The sequence below is a fragment of the Bubalus bubalis genome, chromosome 14 (genome assembly GCF_019923935.1).
Source record: "Bubalus bubalis isolate 160015118507 breed Murrah chromosome 14, NDDB_SH_1, whole genome shotgun sequence".
Lineage (NCBI taxonomy): Eukaryota > Metazoa > Chordata > Mammalia > Artiodactyla > Bovidae > Bubalus > Bubalus bubalis.
Genome location: NC_059170.1, coordinates 28,629,793 through 28,652,937, shown reverse-complemented (window position 1 = coordinate 28,652,937; position 23,145 = coordinate 28,629,793). Strand labels below are relative to the sequence as shown.

Here is a 23,145-nt window from a genome sequence, read left to right as displayed (position 1 = left end):
CTTCCTTGTTGGACTGGACATTTTGAATCCCAAATGCTGGCTGTTTTGATAAATGAAGAAACTCAAGCTGCAGGCCATAATCTCCGAGGATATCCTGGTGAGCTGAGAAGAGGGGCCTATGTCTCCTACCCTCAGCCAGCCTTTCCCGCTGTCTTGGAGCGGTTCCTTGCCATTCTGGGGTTTGAATACCCCTCCTTGGGACAGAGACCTCAAGGCAGGAGGCTCTGTGAACAGCCACGTGGGGACCTGCCTCGTTTATCCCAAACTGCCTTGGCCAAGTTGGACCCAGCACAGAGGACTCTAGGTCCCCGTCCACCCAAAGTCAAGGCCCCAAGAGTTGGTACCTTTGGTGACCTCAGAGGCCTTGATCTCAGGGCTGGGCCAGGAGTGTGGCCATCAAGAGAAGGGCCTCTGTTCTTGTGTGACTTGGGCTGGTGGCTTCCTGGGCTCTGCGCAGGCTGCTGGTCCTATCACCTTGTAGGGCGAATGTGGGGGCTCATGAGGTCATGCGTATATGTGCCGATAGGGGGCGCTCACCGCACACAGCCACGGCCAACCTCTAACCTCTGGGCCAGCTGTGGCCTTCCTGCTTCTGATGGCCTCCTTTCCAGGTCTCCACCCTCTGAGTAACTCCCCCAAGGCACTCAGCTGGGTCTCCAGTGCCAGGGTCTGAGCTGAGTCCACCCTCCCCCCATCACATCCCTGCTCCAGCTGCTGTGATGTGAGACCACCAGGGAAAGCTGGAGAACACTGACACCATACGGAGCTTGACTGAGACTGTAAAGGGGTTGCCCTCTGCTCAGACACCCCCCGACTCAGCCCTCCACCCAGGACAGCAGCTGAGGCTGGGGAACAGGCTCCCAGCCAGTGAGGAGAGGGCCAGAGCCCCTCTCCAAACCCCCATCCAACTCCATCTCCGGAGACCTAGGGAGGGGGTGGAGGTGTGCCCACAAAGCACGACTAGCCAGAGCCGGCCCTGGGATGCCCATGGCTGAGCACAGGGACGTGAGGTCCTCACCCAGCACCAGTGATGCGGGAAGGCTTAAACGGTGGGAGTGCCTGGCTGCCCACTCTATGAGCTCTCTGCCTTGGCTTGTCTACCCACCAGCTGGTGCTTGCTCCTGGTGCAGCCTGGTCCACCGTGAAAGTCGGGGTGCAGTCAAGGGGAGCTGAGGGAGCCTGTAAGAGGGGCAAGACTGCTGGTAGTGGGGAGGTACTGAGAGAGGGCTTGGGTGCGGGGTGGTGAGCTGGAGTCTCAACAGCTCTCCCCCAGCATAAGCTGCAAGATGCCATAGAATCATCACGCATCCTCTGGGGCTGGGGTGAGGGGCTGGGGTCTCTTCCCTGCAGTCAGCCCTGGGGAGGGGGACAGGGAGCCCAGCACCCCTCACTCCCCAAACTTTCTAAATCACCTCAGGGATAGAGGAGGGATATGTCCCAGCTTGATCAGGAAGCTGATGTAAGTGTGGGGGTGCCCGTGTGTGCCAGCACCTGGGGTCCCTCTGCAGCCCCTCCCCCAGCCTCCCGTCCCTACCCCCATGCGCAGACGCGCCTTTCTGTTCTGAGGCTTCCGCGGATGTGCGCCGCTGGCGACGGAGCGGAGTCGCTGCTTCCCTCTCCCTCGGGCTGTGTTCCCTCGCTGTCTGCTGTCTGATGTGTGTGTGTCTAACTGCCGTTCGTGGGTCCTCAGCCTGACGCTGGGTGGCTGTTTCCCTGGTCTGTGGGTGTCTGTGTGTCTGCCTACGGGCGTGTCTGTCTGTCTCGCTGTGTATGTCTCGTCCTTGACCCTGTCTATCTGAGCGCTTGTGCCTGGGGGAGGGGGCGCTCCCTCCTGCCGTTCTGCCCCCAGTCCCTCCCGCAGGCGCTAACGCAACGCGCCGCCTTAGCTGCGCCCGGAGCGCAGTGACCTCGTCTGTCCCCGCATCAGCGACCTCCCCACCGCGCTGTCCACCGGGGGGACCCCGAGGCTGGGTGCCAGGCCGACGGTCGCTTTCCCCCAGCCTACGGCCCCCTGAGCTCAGGGTGGGCACGCTCCCTTCCCGGCTGGGTTCGCTGGTTCCCCATCTTCCCTTATGTAACTCCACATCTGTCTGCGCCTTGCGGGTCACCCTGGACCCTGCCCTGGATCCTGCCCAAGGGAAAGTGAGACCCAAAGTCCCACGCATATGGGGGGTGGAGCAAACCCCTGACCAGGGCACCGGCTATCGGCGACCCCTCCCATCCTTTCTCCTCGGGAGATTCCTTTCTCGGAGTCTTGCTTGCTCGAAGGGTGAAACCAGGAGGGGGTCCCGTGGGGGCAAGTTCCCCTGAGCGCGGATGCGGGAGTTTCCCCTCACTCCCACTCCGGACCCCCTCAGGCGCCCCAGATCCCGATGAGAGCCAGCCAGGAGTCACTGGGACAAAGGACACGGGGCAGGTCAAGCGGCCCAGAGACTGGCTCTTGTGTGCGCGGGCGGTTGACCGCAGGCGAGCCTCTAGCTCGGGCGCCCGCCGTGCCAGGCTCTTCGCCAGCCGGCGTGCGCACTCGGGCTGGGGCTCCGGCGGCCCGGCGGGCACGCGGCGCTGTCCGTGGTGCTGCTGGCGCCGGGCGGGGCGGGGGCGGGGCGAGGGCGGCAGCCAATGGCGGGGGTGCTGCGCGGGGCGCGGGGGGCCGCGGGCTGGGCGCGGGGCTCACTCAGCTGCGCCCGGCACTCCGGGCGCACGGACGCTCAGGCAGCGGCTCCGGCTCCAGCTCCGCCCCGGGTCCGCTCGGGCTGCAACGGTCGTGCCGCTGGCCCGGTTCGGCTCAGATTCCGGGCCGGGCCCCCTGGGCGCGGCCCGCCCCGGCCCCCGTCTCGGCGCCTGCGGACCATGCGCCGGGCACCCAACGGGGAACCCGGCCGGGCCGAGAGCCCGCAAAGACCAGGCTCCCGGACCGGGGCCACTCCTGGCCGCCCGGCCGGCGGTCCGCACCCTGCCCCGCGCCCCCGCGTCCCGTGAGCCGGCCGGGCCATGGAGCGCTCACCGCCCGACGGGCCGCTGAACGCGTCGGGGGCACTGGCGGGCGAGGCGGCGGCGGCGGCGGCGGGCGGGGCGCGCGGCTTCTCCGCCGCCTGGACCGCGGTGTTGGCGGCGCTCATGGCGCTGCTCATCGTGGCCACGGTGCTGGGCAACGCGCTGGTCATGCTCGCCTTCGTGGCGGATTCGAGCCTCCGCACGCAAAACAACTTCTTTCTGCTCAACCTCGCCATCTCCGACTTCCTCGTGGGTAAAGCCCCCAGCCCCTCCAGAGTCAGGGGCGCCCAGCCGGGTCGGGTCAGCGGGGATTGGAACGTGGACCTAGGGTGCTTTTCCTCGGGGACACACCCCGCTAGGAAGCCAGGCCTGGGTAGGGTGTGTCCAGGACTTTGGGGAGGTGGGCACAGGGGAAGTTCCTTGCCTCCCGGGCCCCGGGACTCGGGCTGGGGAAGGACGTCCCCGGGGAAGGGGTCCGAACGAGCGGGCGCTCAGCAAGGCGCAAGGCGCTGAGGCCACGGTGCCGCGCGGGCTCCTGCGCCGTAGCCAAACAAAGGCTGCAGCGGACTCAGGACGCGGGGAGGGCGCTGGGGGGAGGCTGGGGGGAGGCTGGGGGGAGGGGACATGGAAGGGAGATTTTTAGAGCCGTGTTGGGGGAGGAGACCGCGGGGAAGGGGGGGTTGGGGAGACGCTCTGAAGCGCGCGCTCTCACGTGTCCGTGCGCTGCCGCCGGCTGGAGTGGGGCGGGGCGCAAGGAGGGGGCCGGAGCGCCAGACACCTGTTGGGGCTGAGAGGAGCGTCTGCCAGCTGCTCAGAGCGGTGCTTGGCGGTGGGAGCCGCTCGCATGGCAGCAGTCAAGTGCCCTTTGAGTCCGGAGAAATGTTTTCCCGGCTTCTGAGCTGATGAGGAGGAGCTGCCCAAAGGCCAAGATAGGAGCTGGGGTGCAGCGGGGCAGAGAGGAAGGAAATTCTCCTTCCTTCCTTCAGGCACTGGGAGGACTAGCAAAAGGCCAGGAATGACGCTTTGGGTCTCCTTGTGCCCAGTGGGCCCTACCGCTGGAGCTTTTTCCTGCTCCCAAGTCCAGGAACACAGTGGGGCTGGAAGTGGGGCAAGGGCTGGAGGCCAGGTGCAGGGCTCAGAGCATGCCTAGGAAGGAGGCGGAGGGTGGATTGCTGGTCCCAAAAAGGGGCCCACTATGTGACCCCAGGTCCTGCTTGTCTCCCAGCTGTGGGGGGTCTGACCCCAGGCCCCTGCCCAGCCATGGCCCTCCTCTCCCACAGGGGCGTTCTGCATCCCACTGTATGTGCCCTACGTGCTGACTGGTCGCTGGCCCTTCGGCCGGGGCCTCTGCAAGCTGTGGTTGGTGGTGGACTACCTGCTCTGCACCTCCTCTGTCTTCAATATCGTACTCATCAGCTATGACCGCTTCCTGTCGGTCACCCGAGCCGTGAGTCTGGGATGTGGGTGCCCATGTTCGCTCTCAGGGGGCAGGGTGGCCAGAGGCGGCCAGGAGACGCACCGGGCAGGGGGTACGGCCACTTCTGAATGGGCGGTGCTGGGTGGGCTTGGGGTCCGCTCACCTCAGGCACTCTGTAGCCACCTGCCTGCTCAGTAGCCATCTGCTGCCAGTAGGACTGGTCCTGGTTTGGGCAGAAGGGGCCGTCTGGACCTGAAGGAGGGGGTCACTCCAGCCTCCACCCTGGAGCAGGTCCAAAGTCCCTGGAACTAAGGGACTATCTGGGCCCAAGGGCCCTTGGTAGAACCTCCCCACGGGTGTGTGTGCCTCAGAAAGACAGGTTCCACGAGCTGCCCTGGGTGTGAGAGGCCACACTTAGGGACCCTGGACTGCCCACACTTCCCATGTCGGAGTCACACAGGCACAGGGCTGGCTGCAGCACTGCAGCAGAGGTCAGTCTGGTGCCATCTCCTCTGACGGCTCTGCCAGGCTCCCTCTGCTGGGGCTGTGTGTGTCCTAGTCTAGGGAGGCAGTGGGTCAGGGTGCAGAGAGCGTGGGTTTGGAGTCAGCTCTTCCCGTGGAGCCCCTCCACCTGTGGTCTTTCCTGCCTGACCTGAGCCATCAAGAATGTGGGGGCCAGGGTGGAGCAGCCATGAAGATTAAATGAGATGATATCAAAGATGCCGAACACAGAGCAGGGCACACGGCGGGTCCTCAAAGGCCTGGACAGTGACGTGACTCCTGGGGAGCACACAGCTGACAGGCAGCCTGGCACAATATTAGGATTCTGAGGGGCGGTTCTGAGCCCATGGGAGAGTCACAGGCCTCAGCCTACCGGGGGTTCATGGAGGATAAGGGAAGGCATCTTTGCTGAGGACAGCCCTGCACAGAAGCCTGGAGGCTGCCCGGAGCTCTGGGCGGCACTGTGCCCTGGGCTCAGTTCCCTTGCCTCCTGACCCAGCGTGTCCCGCTGCAGGTCTCTTACCGGGCCCAGCAGGGTGACACGCGGCGGGCGGTGCAGAAGATGGTGCTGGTGTGGGTGCTGGCCTTCCTGCTCTATGGACCCGCCATCCTCAGTTGGGAGTACCTGTCTGGCGGCAGCTCCATCCCCGAGGGCCACTGCTACGCCGAGTTCTTCTACAACTGGTACTTCCTCATCACGGCCTCCACCCTTGAGTTCTTCACCCCTTTCCTCAGTGTCACCTTCTTCAACCTCAGCATCTACCTGAACATCCAGAGGCGCACCCGTGTCCGGCTGGATGGAGTGCGCGAGGCAGCCACCACCGAGCTTCCACCGGAGGCCCAGCCCTCTCCACCGCCCGCCGCACCCAGCTGCTGGGGATGCTGGCAGAAAGGGTGCGGGGAGGCCGTGCCGCTGCACAGGTACGGGGTGGGGGTCAGCGAGGTGACCCCAGGCCCTGAGGCAGGGGAGGTGGCCCTCGGGGGTGGTAGTGGTGGGGGTGCCGCAGCCTCGCCCACCTCCAGCTCCGGCAGCTCCTCAAGGGGCACTGAGAGGCCTCGCTCACTCAAGCGCGGCTCCAAGCCATCTGCGTCCTCAGCGTCCCTTGAGAAGCGCATGAAGATGGTGTCCCAGAGCATCACTCAGCGCTTCCGGCTCTCGCGGGACAAGAAGGTAGCCAAGTCACTGGCCGTCATCGTGAGCATCTTTGGGCTCTGCTGGGCCCCCTACACGCTCCTGATGATCATTCGGGCCGCCTGCCATGGCCACTGCATCCCCGACTACTGGTACGAGACGTCCTTCTGGCTGCTATGGGCCAACTCGGCTGTCAACCCCGTCCTCTATCCGCTGTGCCACTATAGCTTCCGCCGGGCCTTCACCAAGCTGCTCTGCCCCCAGAAGCTCAAGATCCAGCCCCACAGCTCCCTGGAGCACTGCTGGAAGTGAGCTGGCCTTCCACGGCACAGGATGCTTGAGGCCACTGCCACCCCCTCGAGGCCCTGGGTTCCTGGGCAGCTGGGCCTTCACGTCCACCTGGCCGCCCTGCAGGCGTGTGCTCTGCCTTGTCTCTGGCCCACCCTAAATGCCATGGCAGCCTCTCAGACCATCCTCTGGCAGTGGAGGCAGCCTGGTGGGCAGCTGGAAGGGCCCCTGCTGCGTGAGCCAGAACGATGCCACCCAAGTCCGCTGTAGCCCAGGAGGGACAATCCAGGGCTCCCAGCCACTCTGTCCACCCCCACGGACAGTGTGATGGCCGGTCGTGTCCTTGCTTCTCACAATTACTGCTCAGTGTCCTTCCCAAAGCAAGTGCTTGGCGTGCACTCCAGGCCTCTGGGGCCAGCGCACGGCCCCTGCACGTGCACACACCTGCACACGCCTGCACACCTGCCCTGTCTCAGACAAGCCCTGGCTGCTGGCTTTGCTGCTGTCCATCCCCTGCTTGAGGCCGGACCTGGTCCTTCATCCCTCCTCCCTCCAACTTTATCTGCTCCCAAAGTGCCGGGTGCTCCCCAGGAACCTTGCTCACGGCAGGTCTCTGCATCTCCATTCTGGGTGTTTCACGAAGATGGAGAAGAAGAAAACACGTCCATGAACTCGATGTTCCTTAGATGTTTAATCAAAAGAGACAAAACTGCTGAGGAGCTCGGGGCTGGATTGGCAGGTGTGGGCTCCCACGCCCTCCTTCCTTGTGTGTGCCGCTTCTGGCTGAGCCGAGCCAGCTGCTCTGCCCACCCCACCCCCAGCTCGGGTACTGGGCCCCGACTGGAGGCTCTAAGGATGGCCGGAGCCCCAGATGCCCAATTGTCACAAGGCTGCCCCTCCCGCTCCATCTGCTCAACCAGAGTTTCCTGGTTGGGGAGAGGGAAACAGCCGAGCCCTGAGAGTCTTCTCAGGGCAGTCGGAGGAGCCCAGGGGCCAGGTGCCAAGCCCAGCAGAGGGGCCACTTCGCCATATCCCGTGCACTGGCTGGCGCTCTGCATGCTCTGCTCCCCGCACACCTGCTGTGCTGCCCCTGCAGACCCTGAAGTCCACACAGTAAAGTGTATTTTTTTATTGGTGCTGATTCCTGAGGACTTCATGGGGGTGGCCGAGCATCACCTGGAACCCACAGGGACACAGGAGCACCCAGGCGGGCATGAGAGGCAGGCCTGCCCCTCCCCCTGGCCTCAGTGTCTCTTCAAGTGGGGGAGGGGGCCCTGTGATGGGGAGAGAAGACGAGTTGGCAGTCATACGAGGGTTTAACCCCGGTATGGGACACGGTGCCCCAGCAGTGCCCCGCCCACCACTCTCTCTCACTTCAGGCTTGAAAACAGATGGCACAGACCCCACCTGCTGCAGCCTGCTTGCCCCAGGACAGGGGTTTACACTGTTCTCAGCCATGGGGAGCTTTCAGGGGTGTGGGGGCTGGAGCCCAGCTCAAGAGGATGACGGCCCAAGGCAGGGAGGCATCTCTGGTAGAGTGGCTTCCCGCCATGGCCTGGAGGCGGGACTGAGTGTGATGGATGGGGACAGGGAGAAGGAGATGATGAGGACAGTGCTGGGTGAGCCTGAGCCCATTGGGCTCCACAGAGGGGCAGACACTGGCCCAGCTGCCCGGAGCCCACTCGGAAAGACGGCAAGACCAGCTCAACCTAGGGGAGACATAAACATGGGTGGGTCAGATGCCACTGCCTCCAGGAAGCTTTCCCTCCTTTCCAGCCACGAGGGCCCTCCCTGCCCTGACCTCACGGACACCCCCTGCTGTGCCGGCCCAGCGTCCACAGTCCTGACCATGTTCTCTCTTCCTCTGGCTGAGAGACACTCGGCGGCCTCAGTGCCAGTCTTATGACTGGGTGCCGTGGCTCCCGAATCCAGCAGTGAGGTCCAGACAGTGCTCCCACTACAGCAGGAGCGCAGCTATTCACAGCTATTCACAATGTTTAAAATCCACAGTCTTCCTCTTCGAGACATTTTCTCATCAAGCTGGTACTCCTTCCCCTCCATGATCTCTGTCCACCAGAGAGACCCCTCTGGTCCAGGCAGGGCAACAGTCTTCTTAGTGGCCCAAGGGAGGGCCAAGCCTCAGGTCCGCTCTGGGCCTGGGCACTGTCGGGAGCTGAGCAGTGGGAGCAGGGAAGTGAGGCAGGGTCGGCAGAGGCCACCCGCTGCCTGTGGCCGGAGCCTGGGGAAGCCCTCGCAGCCCTGGGCCCTGGGGTGAGGCTGGCCACTGACCTTCCCTGCGGCCCTGCAGACCTGCCTGGCCCCCGGTCTGTGGGCGTCATCTCGCAGCCCAGAGCTGTCTGGAGAAGGACAAAGAACCCATTCTCTGCAGCAGTGGGCGCCTCTGTGCTGCCCGCACAGCCAGAGCCCATGCTGCCCCTCAGCCCGGCCCTGCTAAATGGCTACAAATTGGAGGATAAAAGTGCAGGCTTTCAAGCAATTTTGCCTTCAATCTCTGGCAACTGCCGCTCCCCGAACTCCCTTGCAGGGGTGGAGGAGGAGAGAAGAAAGACACAGAGTCTATTGGGTCGTGTCCTGCCACAAACAAACCCGCCAAGGGGGCCTTTCTCCTCGGATCCACTGCTGGGAGCAGAGACAAAGCTGAGCCCAGAGGCAGGAGCTGCCACCCCCGCGGGTGCCACCCACATGGGCAGCTGCTGTTTACTGAGCACCTACTGTGTGCTGGGCTCTGAGCCGGCCACAGGCTGGTGGGAGGCGGGTAGACAAACAATTGGCCCATAAGCAGGGCTGTTCCCACGGGGGTGGAAGACGGGGCTGGGGGGACCAAGAGGAGGGGGCACCTGGCTCGTCAGCCATGTGGACAGGGAGCCTGTCTGCAGAGCTGTTGTTTCATTCCTTTATTCCACAGACTTCCACTGAGCCTAGTGGTGGGTTTGAGCCCATGGGCTGAAAGAAGGGCATGTAAGTGAAAGGGGCCCAGATGGGCGGCATTGATGCCCCGGGGCCTGGAGGCCGAGATGAGGAGGGTGGCCTTGCTTCTGAGGACAACGAGGCCTCCAGAGAGTGAGCCTGAGGCCCTAGGATGGAGCGCAGTCTGGGTGGCCCACCTGTGTCAGCCCAGCCCTAATAATGGGTACCTGGGGGATTTGTGAGGACAAGTGCAGAGACTGGCAGAGGCAGCTGAAGAACTGGGCAAAGGTCTGAGGCAGGGTTCTGCCCTGGGCACTCATGGGCGACCTGGCTCCCCTCAGGGCCAGCCTTTGGCCCTCAGGGAAGCAGGGCTCAGGGCCAACAGGTCTCCAGGACTCCCGCCTCCCCAGGCTGGCACTGGCTTCCTATGTCTGGCCACCCCTCCCACCACGGTGCTGGCTCTGGGAGAGCCCCCTTGGAACTGGCTCTGCGCAGCTGCTGGGTGTGGGTCCTTCCCACCCTGGGGTGGAGTTCCCAGGAGCCCAGCAGGCAGCTCCCATCCTTCTACTAAAGGCCTTCTACTCAGCAGTCCTTTAGGGCATCAGGGTCATGATGAGGGAAACCTGGGATCAGCTGGCAGGGCTTCTGGAGGTCTGAGCCATGGGGAGACCCACCCTGTCTAGCCCCTGCCTCCACCTCCCATCCTGACACTCGTGGCTGGGCTCAGGGGGTGCAGGAACCTTTCCACCAACATTTATTGGAGCCTGTGTCTTCAGAGACTCCCCACAGAGGGGTGGGCTCAGCTCAACACTCAGTAGACCCTGAGAGCTGGGGCCCTGAAGGCTGGGCAACTGGCTCATATCCCACACTCAGCAGCCAGTAGGTGCCAGCATTCTATCCTCCCGCCCCCTGGGTCCCTCTGGGCACCACGGGGGGTGTGGTGTGAGAGTGGGTCCCTGCCCCACTGTGTCCTCCTGGGACTCACCTGCATCCCTGGATGACAAGTACAGTGGAGAAACCTGCCTGGTGATGCATCTGGGAAGGGCTCCAGTGAGCCTTGGGGATGAACTCAACTGTGCTGATCTTAACCCAAAGCACACAGTGGCGCCTGCTGTATGTTATGTGTGTGGTGCACAGGAGCTGGGAGAAGTTGCCCTTTTGGAGCCAAGAAAGTGGGAGAGAGTAGGGAGAGGTAGGAAGGAGGGTGGAGGAACCTGGACCCAACCACCCAGGTCATGTGGAAAATGTGCTTCAGGGGAAACTGAGGCCAGGGCAGGGGGCTGCCCCTCTGGAAGGCTAAGGGGACACCCCGCCCTCTCCCACCTTCTCTTCCTCTCCCAAGCCCTACTCTGGGCACCTGGAAACACACACACTCCTGAGCAAGCCCAAGGCCTCTCATTGCCCAAGCCCAATGCCTTCTTCTGGTGGCAGCAGCTCCTGCTTTTCCTTTGGGAACCATCCCCCCTTCACTCCAGTGGGTCCAGGGGCTGACACCATCCCTGGGCTCCAGGACAGCTATGGGTCCCAGGTGTGGCTGGTAAGAACCACCTGGGGAAAGTTGGGGCAGAGCACATCCCCAGTGTGGCCAGACAGCAGCCGTCCTGGGACTTTGGGGGCCCTGGGAGGCCAATGCTCCCCTGCAGCTGGGATTGCTGGCCTGGTGGCCTCCAACACTGTTCTTTAGAGGCCTCACCATGGAGGGAGCACGCCTGCTGCAGCCAAGGCAGAAGAAAGCCACACTGAGAGCTGGCAGATGGCTTCTACCTGCTGCTCTCTGAGCACCTGGATCCAGCCTGGCCTGAAGCTAGCACCTTTTGGTTTCATGAGTCACCAAATGCCCCTCTTTTCCTAAAGCCAGCACAAAATAACATTTTGTAATGTGATGGCTCAGCTTGGCATCCCTCTGTCTTGGGGTGGGGGAGGGGAAGGAAACATTCCTGCTCATGAGATGGCTCTGTCTTTAATAAAAAATGAGGAAGTGAGTTAATCATTTAGTAAATAATTAGTTGTTTGTGATGATGGTGGGCTTCCCAGGTGGCATAGTTGGTAAAGAAGTCACCTGCCGATGCAGCACACCCAAGAGACAAGAGTTCGATCCCTGGGTCAGGAAGATCCCCTGAAGGAGGAAATGGCAAGTCACTCCAGTATTTCTGCCTGGAGAATTCCATGGTCAGAGGAGCCTGGTGGGCTGCAGTCCCTAGGGTCACAAAGAGTCGGACGTGACTGAGCACACAACACAACCGTTGATTTACAATGTGATTCAAAAATGTCATGATTGGTGGTAGGAAATAATGACTGTTGGTATGTTAACATACCGGCTCTAAGGAAGGAAGGGCAGGATGCCAGGCTTTTGGCCTGTGACATACTTCCCATCCACAGGTCACCAGGCACTCTGCCTTGGCTTAAATTCCTTCTCCACTAAACAGGGCACCCCACACAGTACCTGGGGTCCTGTCCCCAGGGTGGCAGGCTCTGTGTCCAGAGGAGGTGCCTTGCTGTGGAGCTTGTCAGACACAAATCTCAGAGGGGCACAAAAATATCCTTCAAAAGAGAAAGAAGAAAGACAGGAGAGAACGGAGGGGGAGGGAGGGTTTGGAGCAAGGGGAGGAGGGGGTGGCAGTGCTGGGCTAAAAATGCATCTGTGACATTCCAGAGTCACCGGCTTCCAAATTCAAACACGTCAAACTGGGTGATCTGTAAACGCTCTGCTTTAAATGCTGGACAGTCCTCAAAGGGCTCAGCAAGCCCTGGTTCTGAGCAGAGGTATAGGATAGGGACTGGCCTGCCCTCCACCCTGGGCCCCAGTTTGGCAGAACCCCAGATTCCCGAGTAGCCACGGGGGTGGGCAGGTGGGTGGACCATTCCTTGCTGGCCCCTCCCTGATGCCCTTCAGGGCCCAGGGCTTTCTGTGTCAGCTGAGGCTCTGCTCTGCCTGGGAATTGTCTGCCCCTCATCCCAGCTCCTCAAACCTATTAATTCATACTAAAGTGTGATGGGCTGACTACTCTAGAGAGGGGAGATGTGCACTTTAAGAGAGGACCATCTTTGAATAGAAAGGAGTCAAATTCTAACCCAAGTGTTTTAAACTGCGAGACACTCCGGGTGGGGGAGGACTAGGGATGGATGGTGTCTACACGCTGTCCTGAGCTCCCATGGGGCCAAGTCAGAAGCCCAAGTCACTGAGGATCCCAGATCATTGAAAGAAGTCAGTATCCCTCGGTCCGAGCTCCTGGATGGAACCTCCATGCTGGGTCAGCAGCTCTGTGGCCCACACGGAGGATTCCTGGGACCAGCGCTGGGTGCTCCCCGGAGGCCCGCTCATCAGCTATGGCCTGCAGACAGCCCTCTGTGGTCCTGATGAGCCGGCTGGCCCGACCTGATCAGGAGAAGGCAGCCATGCGGGGCGGTGCCAGCGTCACAACTGCTGGGCCGCCCAAGGACACCAGAGGGCAGCTGGCTGAAAGCAAGCACTTGGTGCTGCCCTGGCATAGGCCATCAGGGTGGGCCCTCTGCCCCTCCAGGAATGGGAAGAAGGCAGGACCCTGGTGGGGTGGAGCCTCTCCCCCAGGTGGCCCAGTCCAAAGCCCTCCCTCCAGGGCCAGTGTCAACAGGGATGTGTTTGCGCAACCTCCCCCTGCTTCACCCCTTCACTTCTGCCATCAGATAAAACAGCTCAGTGCAACCTGGATTTCAGAGTCACAACAAATAATCTGGTGGCTAAGTACCGCATTCTTTGTTTTGAGTCTAAAATTCAAATCTCACAGAGGTGGTGACCCTCCCTGTGTTCATGGACAGTGAGGGGGAGGGGCTGAGCTCTGAGGATCCATCCAGCTCTTTGGAAGCTATGGGAAGGGCCTGCGGGTGGGCGGCCGGTGGCTGCCTGTGGCCCGGACCCCTAGGCTTGGCCAGGGACAGTATGCTAGCGTCTTGGGGGCATGGCCCTCTAGACTCCAAGGCTTGCTCGGTCCTTGGCCATGGGTCCCAGAAGATCCCACATGGGGAAGGGTCTGTGTACCCAGGGTGGGGCTGAAGTGAGTAAGTTTAAGACCGCAGGCCAGACCACAGGTGTCCCTACTCCGTTGGACCTTCCAGATGTGTCCCAGGCATATAGATGATAAAACCAGGCAATAGGCGTGTGTGACAGGCATATCCCAGTGCCTGCGATATCCCAGTGCCAAGTGTAGTGGGCTTGATGGGCTAGGCAGCCCACCCAGACCACAGTGAGGCAGAAAGCCTGCCCCTCACCCCCATCTCCACTCCAAGACCATAGCAGAAAGTGGAGACATCTCCTGGCTCTGGAAAAATACCGACCCACTGGTGCCTGGCTACTTCTGACACGGAAAATTTTTTTTTCTCCAGAGAATTAAAGGTTTGCAAGACAGAGAGACCCCTCCAGGTGCCCTCTTTGGGTGCTCACACTCCTGTGGGCAGGTCTGGCTCCACCCAAGGCCCGTGTGGCCCCTCTGCTCCATCTGCCCTGTTGCCCTTTCACGAGAGGAGACACCCTGGCCTTGGTGGGCCTGAGCATTAGAGCCACCCTGCGACGAGACGGATGGTGTCAACAGTGCCTAGCGCGTGCTCACCTGCCACGTGTGCGCATGTAACTGCACGTGTGCACACAGGTGCGTGTGCTTAGTTGTGTGTTTTTACTGTGGTCAAGTATATGTAAAACTTACCCTTTGAACCATTTGAAGTGCACAGCTCAGTGGCCTTAGGCACATTCACAGTCGTGCAACTATTCCCAACATCCACCTCCAGAACTTTCTCGCCTTCCCAGACTCTGAGTCCACCCATCAAACCTCAAGTTCTGTGTGACTTCGTCACGTGATAACATGACCAGGCATCTCACGTGCTTTCAGAGCCTCAGCCACCTCTCCACCCCCAAGCCTGACCACCACTGACCCATCAGGACAAAACCCTCAGGGGTGGTGCCCGCCTCTCCGTGACCTTTGAATGTCCCCCCGACAATCTGTAAACACACTGGTGTGTATCCCCACACACGTGTGTTTTACCCGAACTACTATGGGCCCAGCAAGTCTGTCCTCCTTCCTCTGGTGTCCTGGCCCTGGGATGCAACCCAAACCAATGAGCTGTGTCTCAAAGAGCCACATGGCGGCTGATGAACATACCAGGGACCTCATACCTGAGACAGGCCCAGGGCAGGGCCCATGTAGGTGAGACTGGCTTTGATCTCATGGTTGCGGGGCCACCAGCTGGGGGGCACTCATAGGGTGTCTGAGGAAGGGCATTGACAGCACAGAAGCCTGGTTTCCCAGAGGATCCTTACTGGAGGGTCCCTGGTGTTGCAAGGAAACAGCTGGAGTGATAGAGCAGGGGGGCCCGGGGGCCCGGGGGGACTCAGGCCAGGCGAGGGAGAGGGTCACCAAGCAGGGGTAGGGCAAGGATCTGTGCATACAAGGATGGGGCCGCTTAGGCTGCTGCATGGGGAGATGAGGGGGCATCAGCTGGGTATGAAACAGGGTGCTGACGGGGCTGAAGAGGACCCCAAATACACATCAGTTGGAAACTCACAATATGACCTGATTTGGAAACAGGGTCTTTGCAGATGAATCGAGAGTAAAGCAGGAGGGAGAAGAGAGCAGGGAGGCGGCGGCCACCCTGGCCCAGGAGGTGCTGAGCCCACTGTCATCCACGGGGGAACAGAAGGCCGAGGAAGTGGAGAGACGACCTCAGGGGAGACTGGTGGCTGAGCTCTGGGGAGATGGAACCAGTGTGTAGGGATGACACTGGACAGACACCACCCGGAGGAGGGAGAAAGCCACAAGAAAACCCAGGACCCCACAGCCCACGCCCTGATGGCCCAACGCAGACCCAGGGAGGGTACAGGGAGAAAGCGTGAGAAAGCAAGTCCCTGTTCGGGGCCAGAGATCAACAGGTGATGCTCCAGGCTAATCAAGGTAGTAAAGAGCTGCTCAGACTTTGGAGCAGGTCACTCAGCAAAACGGCCAGAAGAGGCAGGTCTAGGGGAGCTGGGACAGGGGCTCTGGCTTGGCGTCCACCTGGTCCTTTAAATGTCTTTAAAAGCAACCCTTTAAAAGCACTAAATATCTGCCACCACACACTTGCTCATTCCACAAATGTACTGGTGCCCCTGAGGGTCAGGTCCTGAGGCTCTGGGGGACACAGCGAGAACTGGACAAGCCGCTGCCCCTGCAGGGGGGCCCCTGGCGGGTCAGCTACACAGGCATCTTGAGTGTCTCCGCCTCTGAAGAGTGAGCGTGGCGGGGGCCCTGTGAGCAAGATGAAAGGCCGTTGATAATTAAATGCTACTCAGACCTGGCTTTACTCTTTGTGGTGGCCTGAGAGAACAAATAGATGCAAAACCCATCTCTGGTTTCCAGAACACAAGGACCTCTGAAATTACAAGACATTAAAATAAAGCTTCGGGTAAAGAACTCTTGTTCTTGTTGCAGATTTGATGTTAGATCAAAACGGAATTGCTCCTGAAAGCTGAGGCGCTGGCTTATTGTTTGAGGTCTGCCCAGCCCCCATCATGCAGAAACAACGCGGGTCTGAGTGATCCAGAGGCTCAGATGCCTTGAGACCCTGAGGCCAACTCCCAGAGAGCCTGTTCCCCTGCCCTCCTTCACCCCTCAGGGACACGTCAGGGGCATCAGACTGTTTCCCCCCTTTAGCTGGGGGAAACAGAAGTTTAAGACCACTTTGCTTGATACATGGGCTTGTCTTCATTAGGGTATCTGTAGTTGGAGGACCCTGAGGTGTGGGTACAACTCCCAGTGACACCTAGAAACACAGATCTGTCCCTGACCACCCTGGGGCTCAGGCTGCCGACACCCTGCCCGCAGCCCGCAGTTAATAACCCACCGTGAGGCCCAGGTCGGATATTGAGAGCATTCAGTCGTGAAGCTCAGCTTCCACAGAGCACACCACTGTCTGGGATGACAGGGCGGACGTCACCCTCACTGATTCCGTTTCTTCACAGCTGGGCACCTGCTTCAAAGCTTCCTCGCCCCCTGCCTCATGCAGCAGACGGAGCATCCCTGTGAAAGGTGTCAACAGCTGTGGCATCAGAGGCCCACCTCTGCCTCAGCTGCCACCACCTGCGAGTCAGCGCTGCTGATGCGGGCTCCTGTCCACGTGCCCATTGGTGACGTCAGCCAGCATGTAGTCCCTACTATTAATAATTAGGGGCCGATTAACACAGATGAGCCCACTGCAGCACGTCACTCACACGCAGGCAGGCGTGCAAGCACTGGGGACAGACTGGCGGGGGCAGGAGCGTCCGCTGCCCAAGGGGTCCTGTCCCAGGGCAGGGGCTGTGTTGGCTGGGAGTCCCGGGTTGGCAGGAAGGCCCCTGCACCAAGGCCTCCCAATTCCCTGGGGCTCCTTCCTCATCTCCAGTCGCAGCTGGCCTGCCAGGTGCTGCCTCCTCTGCTACCACCGCAGCGGCTGGCGGCCGTGCTCCAGCTCGGTGGCCACATGGCAGTCGTGCAGTTCCTTCAGACGCAGCAGCAGCTCCTCCAGGTTTTCCCCGGTGGCCGCCGACAGGGCGATGGCCTCCTGGCCCAGGCGGGCCTGCAGCTGGGGCAGCCGGGCCCTGGCCTGCGGGAGGTCGATCTTGTTTGCCACGACGGTGTAGGGTCTCTTGGACAGGCCTTCATCGTATTGCTCCAGCTCATACTTCAGGTCGTCCAGCTGTGTCCAGGGCTCTGGCACTGAGAGGTCCACCAGGAACAGGAGGAAGGGGCAGCGCTCGATGTGCCTGAGGAAGGCCAGGCCCAGGCCCCGGTTTTGGTGGGCACCCCGGATGATGCCGGGGATGTCAGCCACTGTGGAGAAGACAAGCAGACAGTCAGGAGGGGAGCCCGGGGCCTCTGAGCACTGAGACTTTCCTTCCAAAGAATATCTCATGAGTGAAGTCGTTCAATTTTCCGCCTTGCTGATTCACCAGGCCGATTCCATCTGAGGCACTGCAGCTTCCAGTCTTGCTAATGCTTTGAAATATTTGGGTGACTGGCACGATGACAGATCAGTCTAATAAGAACTACTTAACACATTCCAATCTCTCTGGCTTCAAAAGTGATTCAAAAAAGGGGAAAACGGCTTCCTGTAATCTATTAATAATTTGATTACCGATAGAAATTATGATAGAGTCCTCTGAAAATATAAAGTACTATACAAACCACGTTGCCAGCAGGCTTACTATTTTTAATGGGTACATTATCTTCTGGAAAAAGTTTTCTTCTCTCAAAATGGTACAGGGAAAGCTTTTAAAATCACATGTTGTCCACCTGACTGATGCTGCCGAATTCCCCGTAGATGGAAGAGAAGAATAGAGGCGGTGAAAAGGAGTAATTTCCTCAGGTTTGAAATTTAAACTCAAATTCCCGAACTGCCTCTAACAGATGCCTGGGGGAGGGGGTGGGAAGCAAATCTAAACCGATTTTGATAAAGAACTACAATTTTTAAATGAAGAAAAATAAGGCTGCATGTAAGTTACATAAGCATGGCTCTGAATTCCACCATCACCTAATCCTCTGAGAGATCCTACCTGCTATCTGCTGGTGGTCCTCGTAGTGAACAATCCCCACGTGGGGGTTCAGGGTCGTGAATGGGTAGGAGGCCACAGCAGGCCTTGCATTTGAAATGGCCCGGAGAAGCGAGGACTTCCCTGCATTGGGGAATCCAACCTGGAAGACAGTGAAGACCAGTCTGTAACTGGTTGGGTCAGCGAGTCTCAGGTTGGGAATGGGGGACAAGCAAGAGTAGGGCTCCTGATGAAGCCAAGAGGATCTGATAGGAGAAAGCGGGCTGTTCGGCCGCTGCGATGCACAACACCCACCAGTCCAGCGTGCGCCACCGTCTTGAGCTCCAGAAAGAGGATGCGCTCCTGGCCTGGCTGTCCGGGGGTGCAAGTCGTGGGCGCACGGTTGTCGTTAGCCAGGAAGAAGCGGTTACCCTTTCCCCCTGTCCCGCCCACTGCTGCAATGAACTCATCTCCTGGGTGCGAGAGGTCAGCCAGGACTTCATTTCCCTCCTTCACCAAAGTGCCCACGGGGACCTGAAACACAACAAAGCGTTTTTAGGGGCTCTAGAGAAGGGGGTACTTTCAAGCTCCCAGAGGGAGGAGGGCCCTCAGGGTTCTGTGGGGCAGGCTGCACAACGGCTTCTCCCAGTAGCGCTTCTATAGCATCAGGATGAGCAGAGCATCTGTGAATGACAGTGATGCTGAGGGCATGAACCCACTGCTCACATGGAGATGCCCCAGGAGGGTAGGGCAGGGGAGGCTTGCGGGGCTGCAGATAGGGACTGCGGACCCATGGGTCCCCTCGCTGGAAGACAGAATCTTCTCGTGACTGTGAACAGGTCACAGGTGCATATGGTATGAAATTGACACAGAGTCCCCTTCTGGGGTTGCTCCGTGGAAGACGGGCCCCTCTGGACCACTCGCAGGACCTGGGAACCTGACGGCCCACAGGGTGGACAGGGGACTCCGCGCCTGGCCTACCCGAATGTAGAGGACAGCGCCATTCCGCCCAAAGCAGTTCTTCCTGCCGCCGTCCTCGCCGTCAAACCCCTGGTACCGCGACAGGACAGAGGACAGAGACTTGACCTGCTGGTCAACTGGAAGTCAAAGCGGGAAGCGTTACCGCCCTCTGCATTAAAGGCAGACCCGTCTCATTTCGTCGTTTCTCTTGTTCAGATTAAGAATACACGTGGGATGAAGTCATGGCAAAAGTTACCAAACCAGCAATGAGACTTTTTGAAAAAGCTAAATTCTTATTTTCTTTTAAAAGATACTACAGTTTCCAAAAAATTCACAACCACCCACAATATCATTGGGAGTTTGAAAATAGCTGTACTTTATTATCGTGCTGTGAATGGCTACTAACTCCAAGTGGACTAGTTTGCTAGGCCTTTGTGATCCATGTGTGTAGGGGCGATCAACACCCTTTCAGCACTTGACTGGGATAGTAACAGTAACAGATTTAACCCTTGGACATATGGTCCCAGAATATTAGATTCCCTGATAGTCTTTATGTTCCTGAAATGTTAAAAAAACAACAAACCATCAAAGTTGGTTTGAAAGTTGGTTTGGGGTGAAATTTCTAAATGTGAACATCCACGTAATTTAATAAAATGATGTCCACACATGGGTTTTGAATTGAAATTCCTGTTAGGGCAAGAAGGTGCAAACTCCCCATCCAGAGATGGCAGACACAGTGAACTTCCCCAGCGGCCCGATGGCACCTGCCTCTCAGAATGACATGGCCCCCGTTGCCTCCATCACCACCATCAGGGCCTCCAAACTCCTTCCGGGGTTCACTGTGAAAGCAGCTCACCCCATTGCCTCCGTGTCCCCCTCGGACGAGCACTCGGCGATGATCCACAAAATGCCGTTTCTGCAGAGAGCACAGGGTGCCCTGATTGGTATTAACTCCGCAGTCCTTCCAAGGACTAAGTAGCCATTTGAAAGGTACCTTTTCTACCTAGGAAGAGCTTTAAAATTAGATGCTAATGATACTAACATTGCTAATCTCCCCTAAAATGCAAATATAAGAAAGAGTTCCCAGAAGTCACTGCTATTTGTAGGCAAATGTAAATCTATAATGCAGATGTAAAGAGTGGTCAGCGTGGAATACACACCCCAGAGACAAACGCAACACTAACAACCTAAATACAGCACAGCATAGGAGACACTCCTTAAATACAGCGTCTTCCTAGATTTTTTCAAACAGAAACACACTACTGAAATAACAGACCTTTACTAATGAAGTTTCTGTTCCTCAGCACGAGACACTGAGAGCGACAGTCCCTGGGCCATTGCCAGGCTTCCTGCTAAGCGCAGAAGTCTTCTCTGGCTAACTGAGTAGGTCCACATTTTTAAATGTGGTGATGTAAACAGAGCTCTAATCTGTGAGAAGTTCTTCTCCAGGTCCCTAAGGGAGCTACAACTGACCTAAAGAATTAGAACTAACTAACCGACTGGACTAATGTTTAATAAATGTTCACTAACACAAGATGTCCAGCTGCCCGAGGTATCAGGGTGCAAGTTGGGGCTACCACCCCAGCCCAGTTGCCCTGTCCCAAGAAGCCTGCCTGCTTCCCACAGGAGCGCACAGGCAGATGTGGCCGCCCACACAGCCCCTCCGTGGGGACCAAAGCACCTGCATTTCTATAAGCAGATCTTTTTTTAAAAAAGGAAAACACACAAATATTTTAAGATGCTCTGGCACCACCACATGGAAAAAACCATGAATTACTAGTCAAAAACACAGTGCATAATTTTGAACATGATGGAAAGCAACCTGATGGGAAAAAAGCACAACTGATGAGCACTGTACAGAAGATAAAACTCAAAGTCAATGTTTACATTCTAGGCAGGAGACATAACCCCTGGAAACCTGACACATCTGAGTACACCTGCTGACTGCCAAAGTGATTTTTCCACAGGAAGTACTCTCTGCCCTAATAAGCCTCATGTGGAACCCCCTACTTAGGAGAAAGCAAAGTGGTCTTAAACACGTACATTCTTCAATTTAATTAAAGATCATTCATATTTTAAATAGGTTTTGGTAAATAGAAGAACAAAAAAAGCGTAAGACTTTGAGAACTATAAAACTAAACGTCTATGCGCCCCTCTCCAATGTTATAAATTAAGAACTATTCACACATATTTAAGAATATGAAAGTGAAAAGTGAAAGTGTTAGTCACGCAGTTGTATCTGACTCTTTGTGACCCCATGGATTGCAGCCCGCCAGGCTCTCCTGTCCATGGAATTCTCCAGGCAAGAATACTGGAGCGGGTAGCCGTTCCCTTCTCCACGCATTTAAGAATATATATAATACTTATCTCAGACACATAAGCTAGTAATACAGGAGCCTGGGCACCCTCCTGGTGAAGGGAGAGAATATCCAGAAGGGTCATCACTTCTAGCACACTGGGCACCACCTTGGGGCCACCACAGTTTTGGCCAGCACGGTATTTGGTATCCACAGGCCTTCATCTCATGTCCTCATTTTCAAGGATAAATGAAGACAAGGTAATGGGAGCTCAAAACAACACCCTGTGACTTCCAATGAGGAAACTGGAGGCAAATCCCTTCAGGGTTTCTAGAAGTCTCACCAGTTTTTTCTCCGAGAGTGGCTGCTTCCTGGGGGGTTCCTGGTGCTTGGTGCAGTCCGCACAGCTGACTGACAGCAGCCTGGGAGAAGTGCGCAGCAGAAGGCGGCAGCTGGGCCCAGGGACCACGCGGGCTGCTAGCATCCAGAACCCCACACCTTCCAACACCGCTTGGGGTCTCGCTGAGAAAAGCCTTGAAGGTATCATGACTCCTTAACAAAAGGCAAACTGGTAAAATAAGACATCTGGTTTAAACCTGAACATGAAATCAAAACTAAAGAAGTGTGGGTGCCTGGGCCAGAAAAATCCTGATGTAGGTTTCTGAAATAAATGAGCCCACGAAAGAAGTTCTCATCTCACTCACCACTTTCCACCTGAGTCAGGCCCTCTTAGCCCATATGCCACTTGGAAGGAGTTCCCTGGTGGTTAGAATTCTGGGCTCTCACTGCCAGAAGCCTAGGTTCACTCTGTGGCCAGGGAACTGAGAGCCCATAAGTCTTGAGGCCAAAAAAAACCCCCAAAACAAACCCATTTGTTTCTTACAACCCTATGAGGGGTAACACCTCATACTGGATTTTTCCCATTTGCTTTTCGAGACTCCTTTCCCACCCTGCTCTGTTTCAAGAGAATACCCTGCAGGACCACCCTCAGTTGCCTTGCTGTTGGGCAGAGACTGGATGGAGTAGCAGAAGAGCTGGATACCAACTGAAGGCTGCACCACCAGCCAAGGAGGCCATGTCTACACTCCTCTGTCCTGGTCCTTCTCCTTACCCTGCGAGTGTCCAGGAGCAGAAGCAATGCCACTGTCACCAGCTCCAGATAAAAACACCAACTCTGCTGTTTCCCTGAATGCTCCCCTTCAAATGGGGGCCTTTACATCCTCCTTAAATTGTCTCAAGAGACGGTGCCAGGATTTCGGACCCCTACATTTTGCACGCCCATTTTAAAGCAGTGGAGGCTGAGACTCAAGAGAGGCTGTCACTTGCCTACTTCACGTAGTATCCTCACTGCACCAGTGATTCACAGCAGTGTTCTTTAAATGCGGGACACACACATGACCACCGTCCAGGGCACCAAGGCAAAGGTCATTTTTAAAGAATCAGTGTCGTGTTCCTTAACTCTGGACACGTTTCCGCTGCTAAAATCTGCCTGAGAACTATCATTTAAAATCGTGTTCTCCTTTCTGCTCGTGTCTCGAGAAGGGTCCTCGACAGAAGGAAGCCCCTCCGGACAGGCCTGCGAGCAGGACGAGTCTGAGAGGTCCAGCCTGCCCCGAGCTGCCCTCAGAGCAGGACGCTGCTTCTGCAGAACTGTTTACACGCGTGTTCACGCTCACACTGTTCTGTGCGACCGCGCCACCGCAAGTATAGAACACCGCGAGGACCTCAGCCAGAGGGCGTCTCCGGCCTGCCGGAGCTCGCCCACGCGGCTAAAGGGAAGCAGGAAGCCCGGGCCAGGGACTCGAGGGCGCGCTCGGTCCCACGCCTGTCCCCTTACCCTCTCCCACGGGTGCCCGGACACTACCCACACTCACCACCCCGGGGGCACGTCACTTCCGGTGCCGCCCCCAGGGATCACTTCCGGGACCGGCCCCGCCTGCGCAGGGTTCCTCAGCGCGCATGTGCGGGAGGGGGAGTGGCTACGGGCGTCCGGGGAGAGCCGAGGAGGGTTTCCAACAAGTGGGCGGGTGTTTCCTTTGAACCCAGGGACTCCGACACCGCGGGCCGGGCAACCCCCTCCCACCGCGGCTTCCGGCTCCCCATCACCTCACGGAAACTC

General features: G+C 58.2%; 2 protein-coding genes across 9 annotated transcripts; one reads left to right on the top strand and one right to left on the bottom strand.

Moving 5' to 3' along the window:
- Positions 1 to 2,667: 2,667 nt before the first annotated feature.
- HRH3 (histamine receptor H3) lies at positions 2,668 to 6,988 on the top strand. 2 transcript variants are annotated; one of them, XM_044927843.1, is made up of 4 exons: positions 2,668 to 3,247; positions 4,275 to 4,441; positions 5,427 to 5,833; positions 5,936 to 6,988. In XM_044927843.1, the coding sequence occupies exons 1-4, from the start codon at positions 2,992 to 2,994 to the stop codon at positions 6,354 to 6,356; spliced, it is 1,251 nt and encodes a 416-aa protein (XP_044783778.1). In that variant the 5' UTR covers positions 2,668 to 2,991; the 3' UTR covers positions 6,357 to 6,988. The 2 variants fall into 2 exon arrangements, with proteins under 2 accessions (XP_044783778.1, XP_025119579.1); XM_025263794.2 differs by having other exon boundaries at positions 5,427 to 6,988.
- Positions 6,989 to 15,657: 8,669 nt separating this feature from the next.
- On the bottom strand, positions 15,658 to 23,038 carry MTG2 (mitochondrial ribosome associated GTPase 2). 7 transcript variants are annotated; one of them, XM_025263802.3, is made up of 7 exons: positions 22,901 to 23,038; positions 21,370 to 21,594; positions 19,498 to 19,645; positions 18,751 to 18,866; positions 18,085 to 18,303; positions 17,794 to 17,932; positions 15,658 to 17,071 (listed from the first exon to the last, which is right to left on the bottom strand). In XM_025263802.3, the coding sequence occupies exons 2-7, from the start codon at positions 21,571 to 21,573 to the stop codon at positions 16,677 to 16,679; spliced, it is 1,221 nt and encodes a 406-aa protein (XP_025119587.3). In that variant the 5' UTR covers positions 21,574 to 21,594; positions 22,901 to 23,038; the 3' UTR covers positions 15,658 to 16,676. The 7 variants fall into 7 exon arrangements, with proteins under 7 accessions (XP_025119587.3, XP_025119589.3, XP_044783775.2 ...); XM_025263804.3 differs by having other exon boundaries at positions 21,370 to 21,578; positions 22,901 to 23,035; XM_044927840.2 differs by having other exon boundaries at positions 15,658 to 16,697; positions 16,793 to 17,071; positions 21,370 to 23,002.
- Between the last annotated feature and the right edge of the window lie 107 nt (positions 23,039 to 23,145).